We start from the raw sequence: 15,484 nt of genomic DNA on the forward strand, positions 1-15,484 counted from the left end.
AAAGAGAGAAAGAAATTGAGGATGTAAAGCAAGTGGGAAAGAAGTGGCAAACTATGGGGACTCATTAGTAACATGTGCAGCTGAGACAGAGTGATGGTTTGTCCTGAGGCCTATGCAGAACACTAAACATAAGACAAAGGACAGAGCAGGAAAAGATGCATATGTGTGTGTGTGTACAGATAGATAGATAGAGGGGCGCCTGGGTGGCTCAGTCGGTTAAGTGTCCGACTTCGGCTCAGGCCACGATCTCACGGTTCGTGGGTTCTAGTCCCGCATCGGGTTCTGTGCTGAACACTTGCTCAGAGCCTGGAGCCTGCTTCAGAGTTTGTGTCTCCTTCTCTCTCTGCCCCTCCCCCACTCATGTTCTGCCTCACTCTGCTCTCAAAAATAAATAAATGTAATAAAAAATTGTTAAAAAATAGATAGATAGATAGATAGATAAAGAACTCACCCCTTAGATATTGAGTTACCCAAGGTTTACCCTTCATCTGTAACTTCCTTCTCACTCTACAATGACACTGAGTGATCTCATCCAAATCCAGGGCTTCAGCCCGGCATAGGGTGCTGACCTGACTATGGAAATTGTTATTCCGAGTCCACACCAGCACAACCAACTGTCCCGCGGACATTTCCACTAACCTTAATAGGAACAGTGAACTGAAAAAGTGACGTGCCTACCTCTCCAAACTTCGTGCCCTGCCTATGTCTACTTCCCATAGTCCGCATTTTCTGAGTTGGGAACATCTTCCCTAAGTTGTCTAAGTCAGTAACGAGGCTCTTTCTATAATTGCTCCTTTTCTCTGGGCTTCTGCCTTCAAATGGCTACTACAACGCACCACCTAATAATTCTAAAGCTGCCCCCTCCTCATCCAAGTGGTCTTCCTGACTTGAGCTCTTTTCCTTCCTCATGGTGCTCAACCCTAACATCAGAGTGATCTTTCTAAGACAAAAATTACATCATGTTACCACCTGCTTAAAGGCCACCAGTGGATCTCGGGACCAAGACCAGCCTCCTTAGATGACAGACAAGATTTTCAAGACCTTGCTTTGCTGACCTCTCCATTCTCACCTCCTACTATCCATGACTTACTTCCAGTCTATAATTGTTTTTAATTTTTTTTAACGTTTTTATTTTTATTTTGAGACAGAGAGAGACAGAGCATGAACGGGGGAGGGTCAGAGAGAGAGGGAGACACAGTCTGAAACAGGCTCCAGGCTCTGAGCAGTCAGCACAGAGCCCGACGCGGGGCTCGAACTCACGGACCGCGAGATCGTGACCTGAGCCGAAGTCGGACGCTTAACCGACTGAGCCACCCAGGCGCCCCTATAATTGTTTTTAAACTACAGAGAAAAGGATTAAGACCTAGTAGTATCTCTGGAGGGGAAAATTTATGCTACTGCTTACCACATATTTTTATGTTGATAATTTTTGCATCAGCTGAACATTCTATCATTAAGTTTTTACTCACTTCTATATACATAGACACAATATACTTTTTAAGTGTGGGAGGTGAGGATTGCTTATTATAGCCACAACGGCTATAGCCACATTTTCTCCTCCCCCACACGACCCCCCAGCTAGACAGAGCCATGTGACAACATTTAATAAGTTTTAGCTCTTATTTTCAGTCACACCATGGCCTGGGCTCCTATCAGGCTGTTTTCTAAGAGTCCCTTTGTCATGGGGTGTTGTGCCGATTAAGCCCCTACCATGGTGCCTACATGAAACATGGGCTTGATAAATTCACCATTATCTTCATTATAATGAGAAGGAAATCTCTTCTTTCTCATGTCCTTGAGACCATCCACTACATTAGTACGTCAGTAATCGGTAATAAAAATTCCCTGACGAATAGATGTTTTTAAAGATTTTGTAGAGCTTTACGTACCAACGTGTGGGAAGACACAGGCTTAGGTTACCTTGGCATGATATACTTTGCATATTCATACAACTCCACAGCCATTGCTCTAAATTTTGCCTCGTAACCTTCAATGCTACATGATGAAAAATACCAACAGAGTCACAGATGTGTCTCAGCCATGAAAACCAATCACACACGCAAAGCCAACTGGCAGACGACGGGGTAGAACCACATCTCTGGCAACAGCTGGGAGCTCACCTTTTCTTCATTACCAACACAACTCCAAGGAATATGATGACGAACAGCAAGATGCCGGCAATGACTCCGGCAATTTTGACCGTGTGGTCTGTTTCCTTCTCGGGTTCTGGAACTGGCTTCGGGGTGGCAGCTCCTAAAGATGAAAAGGAAATGAAAAAGGACAGACGGTGGGTAAGAGAATAAAGATGTTATGTTTTAAAAACAAAAAAAAAATCGCTGCATTTAACAGAGTAATACGACTTATCAGAGCCAGCAGACAGACAAGCTTTTGATTTTTTTTTCAACAGCTTTCATATGCACTGAAAGGAGGGTAATTGTTCATATTGTTCTTCAATATTTTACTAAACCATAACAGAAGTTGGATAGCACCCCCAGCTCTGACCCTTTTAGAAGAGACTCTTCTCAAACAGTTTTTTATATTTTTATTATCTCTATTGGCTCCCTGCCCTTTCTGCCGTTTTAAAACTTGCTAACAACACAATAGCTATCCTAAGCCTTTATCCAAATTTGATTTGCTGGAACATTTTCCTCAATTATTTTTCATAAGTGAAGCAGTAATTCTATAACATATTAGCCCAAACACCTGGAAAAGTGAGATAAGCTCATTTACCATGCATTTTACCAGCAATTGTTTTTTTAACACAATAGAGATTTTTCCCCTGCCTTTGGAATTCTAAATCTAGGTCACATCTGGTAGGCAAAAGACTCCTTCTAAGCAATTTATTCACAAAGTGGGAAGCAGCTGATGATCACACTACTGGCACTCACATTTAATATCTGTTTAAATGAGATAACCAGAGCCTTCCAGTGACTACTGTCTTAGCTCGCCTGCTTTCCCATTTCCCAAACGTTTGTCCTGTTTATGGCATAATGCGATGGAATGTCAAATCCACGTCTGATGAAATATCCATTTCCTCTGCTAAACGAGTTCAGGACGAGAAAATACTAGGAATGTAATGTTCAACTCACTACGCAGAATCCATTTTTTTTTAAGGGCTTCTACTCTCTTAATCAGAATGTGACAGTGCTGAGCATCTTAGCCATCAAGCCACTGTCCTCACCACGTGGTCAGGACAGATCATTCTGAAAGCAGGAATTTTATGGCCAAGTCTCTCACCTTAGAATTTTCTTCTTGTGTTCCTTGGTTAAAAAAAAAAAACCAACATGTAATTGAAACTGAATATTGATATCGCCCCTCTCTACCCTTTCACTGGGTTTCCCGTTCATGCTTCACCTGATTCTTGGAAAAACTTAGCCCTCCCTGTGTCTGGTGCATTGCAGGCTGGGCTTATTCTAAGATGAGTCGACACAGGGAAACAGGGAGTGTCTAGCTAGAGCTTTCCATCTGTTTCCATTGGAAACATATAAACTACGTTTCTTTCAAAAGGTATTCATATTAAGATTTTATAAGAGATTCTGCATCTTGAACCCAGCTGTGGCCATCAGACAGATGAAGCTAGTCAAGACTGGGGACAGACACAAGGCAGAAGATAAGTTTCCATCCACGCATGCTTTGCGATCAAAGTGACAATTGTAATGAGAGCAGGCGTGATGTAAAAATCACTCCTTATCAGATACAAACCCTTCTGCATAGCCTGTTTCAGGTCATTTTTATTTCTGACAACTTCAGGGGGATGTCCTGCTCTCTTGTTTGAATGGATATCCCTCAAACTAGTTATCCAGATAAACCTTAAAACTAATAATGCTTACTATTTTTTAGTGTAATTACATCTTAAGTATACCCCTCCAATATGTCACTGGAACATACGGCCAAGCAGTGGGTTTGCAGGATATTGTAATATTAAATAAACTGCTAGGAAAGATTTAAAGATAAAATATGTACGTTATAAAAAGATGAAAATTTTTAAAAATCCGTGTAAAAATAAATAACATGTAAAATTCACAAGAGGGAAAAAGGGTGCCATGCTTTTGAATTTTGGCTTTTTTGTTCAATTAAAAAAACTTAACTTTAAAACAATAAAATGAAATTGGTTTATTCTACCAAATGTTGGCATATTGGCATATTGGGAGCCATTCTATTTATCTCAGTAGTTAATAGATTTCAAACGCTCCAAATATATTTTCTAAATAACTGACTGGCTGAGTTTCTTTGTAACTAAATTATGCCAGTAAATACAGCACTTGGGAAAGAGATTTAGAAAAACTTTATTTAGCCTAAAATACTGAAGTATAAAAAACAACACGGATACAACCCATACATTGTAAACACTCAGTAAGGGAAGAGTTTGTCTTGTCAACGGTCATGTTTGTTTCTGTTAATTAAACAACTGGTTGTGTTTGACTTTAGCCAACACTTTGGCCTGCTCCATGAGAACTGGTGAATACTCTACACATCTTTAGGACAGGAAAAGAGTCTCCCTCGCTGCCTTTCATTTCCTTTGGAAAGCAGACAAGCCCATTGCTATGCAGCTAGCATAAGCTCCGTATTATCATTCTTTAGCACCTACTTTTAACTCATTTCACATTGCAGGTCAAGAAAATGAAATGTTCCATCTCCGCAGGACACAGTTGCAATGAGATTATGGCGGCAATCACGCAAAATGGGACAGCAACTCAGAAAAGGAGAGGAGGGCTGCCCCGAGCTGTCTGGGAGCGACCCTCCCTTTGCCCGCAACAGGGCGCGGCCACCAGATCATTGTGACAGTGCCAGAGTGAAGGGGATGATTGGAATGTCTGGGTTGGGGGCTGATCCGGGAAGCAGCAACGTGCATACAAGTTGGGATGACATAAATCACCAGGCTGAGGTAATCTCACAGAGGTGTGCATCGTGAATCTCAAGTTCACACTGCGTGTCTGCCATTCCTGCCTTTGGCTGCCTGCCCTGCCCTTTCGGTCTTTCCTGAAATGGAGATCCTTACGATCCCTTTCCACAGGATGCTCTTTTCTCCACTTTTGTTTTTTTGGAAACATGTGGTTGTGAGCTGTCAGCCTGGGACAGAGAATAATTTGTGACAGAATGTGGTTGCAACGGATAGCTTCTTCCCACCCCCCCCCCCCAAATCTATGAATTTAACAGTATAATTTACAAACTGCTTGGCAAAGGAGTTGTTTTCATAATATTTTCCCCTCTGTCTTGTTATTTTCTTGCCAAGATTCTAATGGTATGAACTTTCATTCTTTTTTTTTTTTTCAGTATCAATTCTAATCCTTCGTGGAAAAGCATTTGTCTTTTCCACTGTGTGTTCCCTTCAGAGTTAGTTTACTGCATGTTTAGATCCTTTTGAAGGGAATAAATTCTAATGTATGCATTTAACAGGGGCATTATCTAGGCTTGAACGTATTCATTAAAGTGATGAATAAGCTAAATATTTCAGAGATTGAAGGTGACAGGCTGCTAAAATCGTAGAGCATAATCTTCACAGATGCCCACTCTACTGACTCCTAGTGACGGCTCTGGGTTTTCTTAATGGCCAAGAAAATGATAAAGGGTGGTATTCCAGTAGACGTGCATTATTTAAGGTTTCAGATAAAACACCTAATGGGAGAAATCTTGTAAGAAAGGGGATTATTTTATCCCATGCAGTATTTGGTTGGTTTTCAACTTAGCCGAAAACAGTGAGTCTTGGCCCAGTGTCCGATGTTAAATAACAGCAGCATGCCCGGCTGAGAACACAATGTACTCAGCCACTGGTTTGAGGTTTGGGCCCAATTTGGACTACCGAACTGGCTGCAGAAATTTTTCCAGAGGACCCAAGGATGCCAGCGCAGAAGGCCATGAAAGCCACCACTGCTGCCTGGAGTTACTGATCGCGTGGCCCACAGCACTGGGACTGCCTCACCTTGAGAAAACAGGAAGCCTTCCTCATGGCAAGAGTGAAGAATAGGAATAGCCCAGGGCCAGCTTAGCTCCCCGCAATGTCTGCATCATGGGGACTAGTGCTAGGCTGTCCTTCAATGTGGGAGAAAATCAGCAATATCCTTCATTTATTCACTAAGTATTTATTGAGTACCTCAACAGTGCCATGCGCTGTTTTAGGGATGTAACAGTGAACAAATGGGTATAATAAAAGCCTCTGTCCTCATGGAAGTTATACTCTTGTGGGGAAGGGCAGACCCGGATGGAAACAAATACTGTCTGCAGGATGTTAATCAGGGCCAGTCTCCAGAGAACCATGCTCTTCGGGGTGGGGACTGTGAGGGTCGGGCAGGTGCTACTCGGCTCCGAGACAGGAAATCGGAGAAAGAATGACTGAGAAAACAACATTTGAGCAGAGACTTGAAAGGGGGAAGGGAGTGAGCTCTACTGACAAGCAGGGAGGAGGAGCATTCTAGGCAGGAAAAAAAAGTTAAAAGGTACAAGATGAGACTGTGAAATACCGAGGTGGGTCTGCAGTGGACACACTGGCAGAGTTGGGGGCACCTCCACAGATCCCCGAGGGGACTTGGCTTTTTCTCCGCATGAGATAGGAGCTATGGGAGGATTGTTGAGTGCTGGGGTGATGTGACCTGGCTTGTTTTAACAGGATCATGCTGGGAGAGGGGTTTAGAATAGAGCACAGGGGTCAACGGTGGGCACAGGAAGATCAGTTACGAGGCTATTGCAATGATCCATGCAAGAGATTAGGATGGTTTGGAATAAGACTGTAGCAGTGGAGGTGGTAAGACACGGTCAACCCTGAGGTGTATGTTGACAGTGGAGCCTTCAGTGTTTGCCCATGAACGCGAAGTAGACTGTGCTGGTAAGACATCCAGGTTTCTGACCCGAGTAAGATGGAGTTGCCCTTGACTGAAATGTAGGAGACTGAGAGGAGCAGTTTGGAGAGGTAGGTGGGGAAATGAGGGATTTGGTTTGGGGCTAGTTTTGAGGCATCAGCCATCCAAAAGGGACATCACATAGTCAGCTGGCAACAAAGGGGAGAGAGAGATCCAGGTAGGTAAGGGCATAAATGTTGCAAGATGGTATGTAAAGCCGTAAGGCTGAATGAGGGCACTTAGGACGGGAATTGGGGGGACAGGTCACAAGGAGGAACCAGTAATGGAGACGACAAGGAGCAGCCAATTGACGAGGGATGGAAACCAGCAAGGAAGAGGTCAGTGAGAATTCACACAGAGGGAGCACCAGTGTGGACAAGCCAGAGAAGAATGTAGTTTTTTTTTTTTTAATTTTTAATGTTTATTTTTGAGAGAGAGGGAGAGAGAGAATGAGCAGGAGAGGGGCAGAAAGAGAGGAAGACATAGAATCTGAAGCAGGCTCCAGGCTCTGAGCTATCAGCACAGAGACCAAAGTGGGGCTCGAACCCACAAACTGTGAGATCATGACCTGAGCCGAAGTCAGATGCTTAACCGACTGAGCCACCCAGGCACCCCTGTTTGTTTTTTAAGACGGGAAAATGTACAGCATTTTTGAATGCTTATGACCCAACAGGGAAATTTTGAAGAGGCAGGGGAGAAAGGAGGACCACCGGAGCTTGAAGGGGCAGGAAGGGATGGGCCCCAGTGCCCAAGGGAGGGACTGGCTTCAGCCACCGGGCAGACGCTTCACCCAGACAAACAGGAAGAATGGCAAGCACGGGCACAGAGGTCTGGGGGTGAGCGGATGTGGGTGGTCCAGGGGCAGGACATTTGAATGGCCTCTTCTGATTGCTTTGTTTTCCCAGCAGCAGAAGCAAGATGGTCAGGTGTGGCTGCGGATGAGGGAGGAGGTGTAGGTAAAGTAGGGAGAGAACATACGTTTTGAAATAGTTGCCGGTAGCAGTGGTAAGGAGAATGGGTGAGGCTGCAGATATATGGGACGGGCCGGTGACTAACCTTGAGTCCCAGAGCACACTGAAGGGTTCTGAAAACAGAGAGAGGAAAGAGGCAGGGATGCGCTGAGTGGTATGGGGGTGAAGGTCTAGGGGAAGAAGGGAGAGCTAGATACCTGGGCTTGCTGAGAAACAGGCATCATGAGATGAATCCTGAGGGTCTCAAGGCAGAGGGTGATGGGGAGATGTAAGGCTTGGGGTAGAGGCTGTGGGTTTATCCAGGAGCACAGAGCTCTAGGGCTCCCTCCTCACTCCTCATAACTAGAATGAAGAAGAGGAAGAGGAAGAGAAAAATGCAGACGATGACACTACTCGGAATTATATCCCAAAGGTGGGGAGGGGCAGGACAAGTGGTCAGAAATTCATGGTGGAAACATTCCTGGAATGGACACTTGCTGGAGCAATCCACCTCCTGTGATAAAGCTAAACTTGGTTTTCACAATCTGCAAATTAACAACTCCTTCCTGAGTACCTTTTATGCTCAAAGTGCTGTAACTAGGATCTGCAGGGGAATTCAAGGTGAGTAAGAAGGCTGGTACCTCATTCTTCAGCGCACAATACCAGAAGCCTTGTGAAGGGCCATGAGTGAGCTACAGAACCCAATGTGGGGAGAGGATAGGAAGGCTTGGAAAGGCTCCTTGCCAGAGGTTGTAATATGAATGGGCTCAAAGGACGGGTTGGATTCCAAAGAAAGAGGCCTCGTAAGCCAAGACAGAGAGGTGGAGGGCACAAAGAAATCTCTGTGATCAGATACGCACTTGGCTGGGCTGAAGCCCGGGTGCAGGTTGGGGAGTAGTGGAGGACAGGCTTGAGAAACTGAGGCTTTATGGTTTGCTTACTGGCTTTGCTTACTGTCTAGAACAGCCTGTACTGAATTTAAGAAACAAGAAGCCGCAGAACATAACAGAGCTGTGCCTTGAGAAGAGGAAGTGGGCAGTTCTACGCAGGCTCATGGAAGAAAGGAAAGGTCGGGCTTTCAGGGACCATTGGAAAGGCTACTGCCTCACACGTCTGAGGTAAAGGGGTGAGTGGAACTGACAGGGCACAAGGGACTCACAGAGGGCACCCTGCTGGCCGCACACTGGTGCACTCAGGTCTCAGACGCCCAGCACGGGGTGGATGCTGGTGCCATTTATGGAAAATATGCGGTCGGCTTCCTGCCAGGGAAAACGTGTGTGTGGGTTCAATGTTTAAATGGAATCTAAGCCACCAAATGCTCCATTCCCACCACATGTGAATGGTTTCGGTGGCAAACCAAATACCAAATTACCACTCTTGGTATTTGGAGGGAAAGGGGAGAAAAAAGTTGGGGGCAGCAACTATAGGAACCGTTGGCAAGAGAAATCGAGGAGGTGGGGCCGCCTTTCAAGAGGAGACAGGAGGCAAAACAAAAGTAGAAAATAAAATGGCAGCTGTGGAAACATGGGAGATGACTGTCCCCCCAAGCGTGCTTCAGAGCACTCGGGTCCCCAAAGATACTCTAAAATGTCAACTGAGGAAGCCACAGCCACTCTGTGCTGGCACTTTTAGGACTTCACGGACTTCGGAAGCTATTTTAATTACTTTTCATAGGGGTTTGGTTTTCACCTTTTGTGGAGGTAGATTTCTTTTCTTTTTCTTAAAAATAGCAACATCCCGGCTTTAAACATGACTGCGAGGCAGTTCATTCACGTCTTGTTGCTCAGAGAATTAGAATTCCTTGCAGTCTGTTTTTCATTTTTCTCAGCTGTACCTTAACGTTATACATAATCGCGAAGCATCTCCAAGATTTTTCATTTAAATTACGTATCGTTGTTTTTCTTCCTGGGAATATAGAGTCAATCACTACTCTGGAATAATCTCCCTTCACACTTTATGTATTATTTGTAACCTGATTATGCTTTTGAATTTATAAGTCTTCCTTTGTCCCTAATTTCCACCGTAGGGCATGCAGAACATGCATGGCTTACGAGTAATACTCAGAAATATAATTTCTCATATAAAACTGAGCTACGGGATTGTTTGATATATACTGTCTCTAAAAAATTAATCTACTTTTTTATTTTTGTTCTAATTTCATGACAGTTACTGCTTTCATTTATTGATGTGGCCAACACCCTGTGGGTAAGATGATCTATCAAAGCCTTATCACTTACTATCTGGGCACTAAAAGTTTCAAGAGAATTATTAGTGCTGTTCCTATTCTGATGAAATAGCTTTATTTTTTCCATTTGCATTTCTCAAACCATGGTCAAGTAATAAAATGAGGACACAACTTGTCAATTATAAGGTATCGACTGTGTTCAGTTTTCAGACAAAGTGGATAATCCATAAAGGGAACGTGAGTGGGTGTTTTTGAGGATGCACCTGTTAAGAGCCCGCTTTGGTTGAAACCAAACTTTAAAGGCATTAAAATAAAAATGTGCTGTCCCTCAAATTTTCCTCCAGACGATGTGTCTAGGGTCATGATCTAGCTTATGTTTTTAGCTCTTAAAAATCATTCCTGTGGGAGAAAGAATCCTCATAGCTTCCTGCACAAAGTATTAGCTGTTTACCCAAACCCTTTGTAGCTTTTGCTGCTGCCTAAAATTGGTCATTCACTATTTTATCAAAAAATAAGTATACTTAATAAATCCTACGTGGTTGCTAGAAGAAATCATTATTTCTGAGATGCAAAAAATGTACAGAGTCTAGCGCACTGCACGCAGAAACGTGAGGGGCTTTGCACATGGCCAGTAAGCTACCTGCACCAAAGGTGACCCTCAGAAACATAATGAGGATCCTTGGGCTCTTAGGAGAGATTCGGGTCACATAATCTGCCCCCCCCCATATACTCATTTAGTAAGCATACAACTTTTCCTTAAACAATGAAGTTCTTTAATAAAGGAGGCTTCTATTAATTGTGCCATTCTGTTCAATATTTTCTAGAACAGAAGTTCTCCATGTATAGAGAGTTTAAGAACATTTGGAAGTGTTTCTGAAACATGCAGATGGCTGGATTCTCCGGGGACTCAGGATCAAAGGTCTGGGGTAGGACCTAGGAATCTATATGTACCACCCTAGGTGATTCCCTATACAACATGAAGAAAAATTCCACTTGAGAGCCTCATGGGTCCTAAATATTTGGTGAGGAAGGTATTCACAGACAATGGCAAGAAGGGAAAAATATTTAATTGGGTTTTGATTTTAAAAACACCTCCCAATATATTCATGTTTCACTTTGTCAGCAACTTTCAGTGCACTATTTTATTTTTTTAAAATTTTTAATGTTTATTTATTCTTGAGGTGAGGGAGGGGCAAAGAGAGGAAGACACAGAATCTGAAGCGGGCTCCAGGCTGAGCTGTCAGCACAGAGCCCGATGTGGGGCTCGAACTCACCCTGAGCCATGAGATCATGACCTGAGCCAAAGTCAGAATCTTAACCACCTGAGCCACCAGGCACCCCAGTGCACTATTTTAAATGATCCTTTGACACAATTAAAAGGCAAACTTATGGAGGCATCTGGGTGGCTCAGTCGGTTAAGGGTCTGACTCTTGATTTTGGCTCAGATCATGATCTCATGATTCGTGAGATCAGGCCCCATGTTGGGCCTTGTGCTGACAGCATGGAGCCTGCTTGGGATTCTGTCTCTCTCTCTCTCTCTGTCCCTCCCCTGCTTGCTCTCTCTCTTTCTCAAAATAAATAAGCATTAAAAAAAAAAAAAAAGACAAACTCATGGAATCAAACACTAGTCTTAGGAGTAGCCATAGGAAGTAGAGATTGAATGATATTGTTAATTGTAAAGGAATTTAAGGTATGCCAACTGATTGCCCAAGTGCTACGGTTGACCTTTTTGAAGTCCTACTTTATATAAGATATACCAGGTATCTTATATAACTTTATTTAATATTATATCATGAAGTGTAATCAATACCATTTTAAACATGAAGAAACTAAGGCAGCAGGAGCGATCAGGATAAGTAGGTTGTCCTCAGACAGTGAGAAGTGAAGGGCACTGGGTCCAGGCAAGTCTGTGAGACTATGCCTGCTTCACTGCATCGCAACTTTTCCCAGTAACACGGAAAACTTGGGCGACTCCTGCTAACACTCTGAATGATAACACTCAAGTTGAAAATTATCTTGATCAGCTGTAAAGAGGAGAACCTCAGAAAAGAATGAAAACATACTACCGAAGTGCAGAACAATGCAATAAGGAAATTAAAATCCTGCAAGAAGAGGAAGATAAATATATGAGGACATGGGCGTCCTGGGCCTAAATGCAGAAAAGAAAGGCGTGGTAATACAGTCCGTGTGATTTTGAAAATGCCCCAGAGAAGTGACAAGCACATGACCCTGCCAGAACACAATGCACTGCTCAAGGTAGAGACACTAAAAAGGAATTGAAGAAAAGAAGCACAAGTGATCAACAGGGTAGAAAAGAAGGACCATTCAAAAAGAGACAAGGAATTAAGATCATTTATCTAACCAAGGAGGAGACCAGCAGGTGCCCTGATGCAGTCTTCCACTGGAGCTTTTCAAGAGTAAAGGAGTATTTCTTACCCACCTTTGACTTCTAGCGATTAGCACAATGCTTTTAACACAGTGGTCACTTAGTAAGTCTTTATTGAATGAATGTCTTAAAACCTACAGCCGGTATTTATAAAGAGAGTAGTGACCACATGGGACCTATGTCTGTATGCAGGACATTTTTGAACACGTAGGTTTAAACAAGCATGGGAGCTCTCGTTTTTACAGAGAAAATCTGCGTCTTGTCCTCTCTATATTCTTAGTGCCTAGAAGGTAGCATGTCCTCAATAAAAGTCAGAGCCAGTTAAATGACTTTTGGTTGTCCATAAAAGGGCATCTGGAGCCTCGGCACATACAAATGAAATGTATTACAAAGGAGCGTTTATTCATTCTATCCTTGGGTTGAAGAATAGTTACCTGACATGAGACAGGTCAGTTCTCACTCCCCAACCCAATCTATAAAAAGTAAAAAAAAAGAAAAAAAAAAGTTATACTCTCTTGATCTCTTCTTCATTCCTGTCACCATGAACCTGGCTTATTTCCCTTCTGGACTTTTGTACTTGACGCCCAGGTAGACATCCCTTCCAGTCTCTTTTTACACACTGCAGCTATAGTGGTCTTCCCAAAGAACTGCTCTAATCAGGTCACTCTTTCATTTAAAAACACAACAAGAAACCCAAGAGTTTCCTAATGCTTCTTTCAAAAGGCAATCAAGGCCTTCCATGAGCTAGCTCCAACCCCCTTTCCTAACTATATATCCTTCTTCTTTTCACTTTATCTATGTTCCAACCCAATGGACATGTTCAGTTTTCTCCATACATCCAACATTTCCCCTTCTCAGGGCTCCTGCTGCTCCTTCTCCATGGAAACATCCCCCTATTCACTTTAGATAGGTTCCAACTGTGCCCATTTTTCAAAGGCCACCCAGCCCAAATATTGTTCTCGATTGCTTTGTAGGAAGTACTCCCCATCCCGCGGTACCACTATAGAACCTTGCTTTATCCTTCTTGCATAGAACTTATTTTTACCCTCAGTTCAGTCATTTTGGCAAATTCCTTCTATCATCTGCTAACATCAGGGCCTTGAGACAAAGCTGTTTTGGCTTTTTGGCCCTCATCTGACCTGGCCCAATATCTTATTATGTATCCACAGTACATGTGAGAATACATGTGCTGAATGGAAGATCTGTCGTGATTAATCGCATTCTGAAATTGTGCTCTTTTCATAATCTACCTATTCTTTTCCCATTTATGTTCTTAGGTAGCAGGATGGATATAAAAAGAAAGAAACAAGAGACAAAAATGGAAGTATAATTATGTAAAGATGACAACAGGCCTAATTTTGTGGTCTTTCCTCTACTGATCTCCAGCAGGTAACAGGGCGATTAGGAAGATAAAAGGCATCTGTAGCGATCTTCAGATGACCTTACACGGGCATCCCGACAATATCCAGAGAAAGAAGGAACATGTCTGAATGCTGGTTCCACTGAGCACACCAAGAGACAGCCAGTACACGGAAGAAGCCAGTAAATTTACTGGCCAAACTTTCATCAATGATAAAATGCGATTAATAGAATAAAAAGAGCATGGAAATAAATACTAGTGACAAAATGTTATATTTTCAGTGCCAAAGCAGTGAAATATATATCCATCAATGATGAGAAAGTTAACTGGGTACATATCAGAGAGACAGGAAATGAGTATCTGTCAAGAATAAAGTGTTATGAACTCAATATTCGTAATGATTAAGTAGCTATAGACCATTTTTCACCATCATATATGGAATTTGTTTCAGAAGTCTTTCAACTGGCCAAAATTTCTGCTGGAGAATAATGACAATGGTCTGGGCCTTTTTAGAAAGAAAAAAAAAGAGAAGCTTATAATAAGATCATGCTAACATGATTTAAACTGTTAAGAATAATTTGATTTAATAAAATGGTTATGTCATTTCTATGACCATGCTCTGGGAGTATTTTTTAACTTCCTTGTTAAAAAAAAACAAGGAAGAAACAAGGTAGAAATCTGAAAATTCTCTTTATTAATCCCCTAAACTCTCTAAAAGACACATGTAACCCACTTTGACGAGGTCTCTATACATGTGTGCATGCACGTATTTGTACATAAATATACACCAGTATCTAAAGAAATTATTCAAAGACATAAAAGGAGAATCCACTAGATTGGCAATATCAAAGGTAATTTTGTTTATCACGTTTACTGTGAAGTCATATATAATCTTGGGTAGAAAGGTAAAATTAAACCCTGCAAAGACAGGCGAAATCCCAAGTAATAACTGATATGCCAGTATATGTTCTGACCAAGAGCACCAACTGAGGAAGCTGTTATAATTAATAATAAACCACAATTAATAATTGCATCATTAGCAACACCAATAAGTAAATTAGACTGAACATCAATTACATTGCTGAAGTGATGTACTGCTTGAATATTTACTAGGAGTAAATGGGAAAACTCATCAGAGATACTGATAGATGTGCTGAACAGGTGCCATTTATTAACTCCAAGACAAGTGCCAGGCTTACTTACAAAGATTGTTTCTCAGGGATAGTTATTTACTCTCCTAAAGCAAAACAACATGTGGAAGAAAACTCGCATTGCTTCTCAGTCCCTTATGAACTACTGTGTATTTTTCCAACTTCATATTCAATGTCTAAAAAAGTTATTCAATGAGATAATCTAGAAGCCTTCTTAATGGAGTGCTATTGAAGTGCATCCTCTCGTACTCCCTTGAGAACTGATGTAACTGAAGGGCAAATCAGAGAGAGGTGTCCACATACACACCAAGGACAGTGAGGAACAAAGGAACTCCAAATGGCCAGGATGACAAAGGGAGCCTGGCATTTTATTCTATGGCACAGGGAAGAGCAGAATAGGTTATACACTGCTTTGGGCTATTCCTGCTTCAAATAAAGTAGTTGTCTTTGAAAATGTGGTAACGTTTTCATCATTATCATCATCACCATTATTGCCAGTAGCAAGATAATAGCCTGGGTCATGCTGATGCAGTTTATATCCCAAAGATAGGCAAATGGAGAATATCATCTGTGGGGGACTCATTACAAGCCTTGACATATGATAGAATAATAACGGTCC

General features: G+C 42.4%; 1 protein-coding gene across 2 annotated transcripts in view; it reads right to left on the reverse strand.

Annotated features, from left to right (window-relative positions):
* PTPRM (protein tyrosine phosphatase receptor type M) overlaps positions 1–15,484 on the reverse strand; it is a 789,396-nt gene that overhangs the window by 226,062 nt on the left and 547,850 nt on the right. For both annotated transcript variants that reach the window (XM_042910577.1, XM_042910576.1), the window contains one exon: positions 2,121–2,253. In XM_042910577.1, coding sequence (XP_042766511.1) covers positions 2,121–2,253 — 133 coding nt within the window. The remainder of the gene's footprint in view (positions 1–2,120; positions 2,254–15,484) is intronic.

The sequence above is a fragment of the Panthera leo genome, chromosome D3 (assembly GCF_018350215.1).
Source record: "Panthera leo isolate Ple1 chromosome D3, P.leo_Ple1_pat1.1, whole genome shotgun sequence".
Taxonomy (NCBI): domain Eukaryota; kingdom Metazoa; phylum Chordata; class Mammalia; order Carnivora; family Felidae; genus Panthera; species Panthera leo.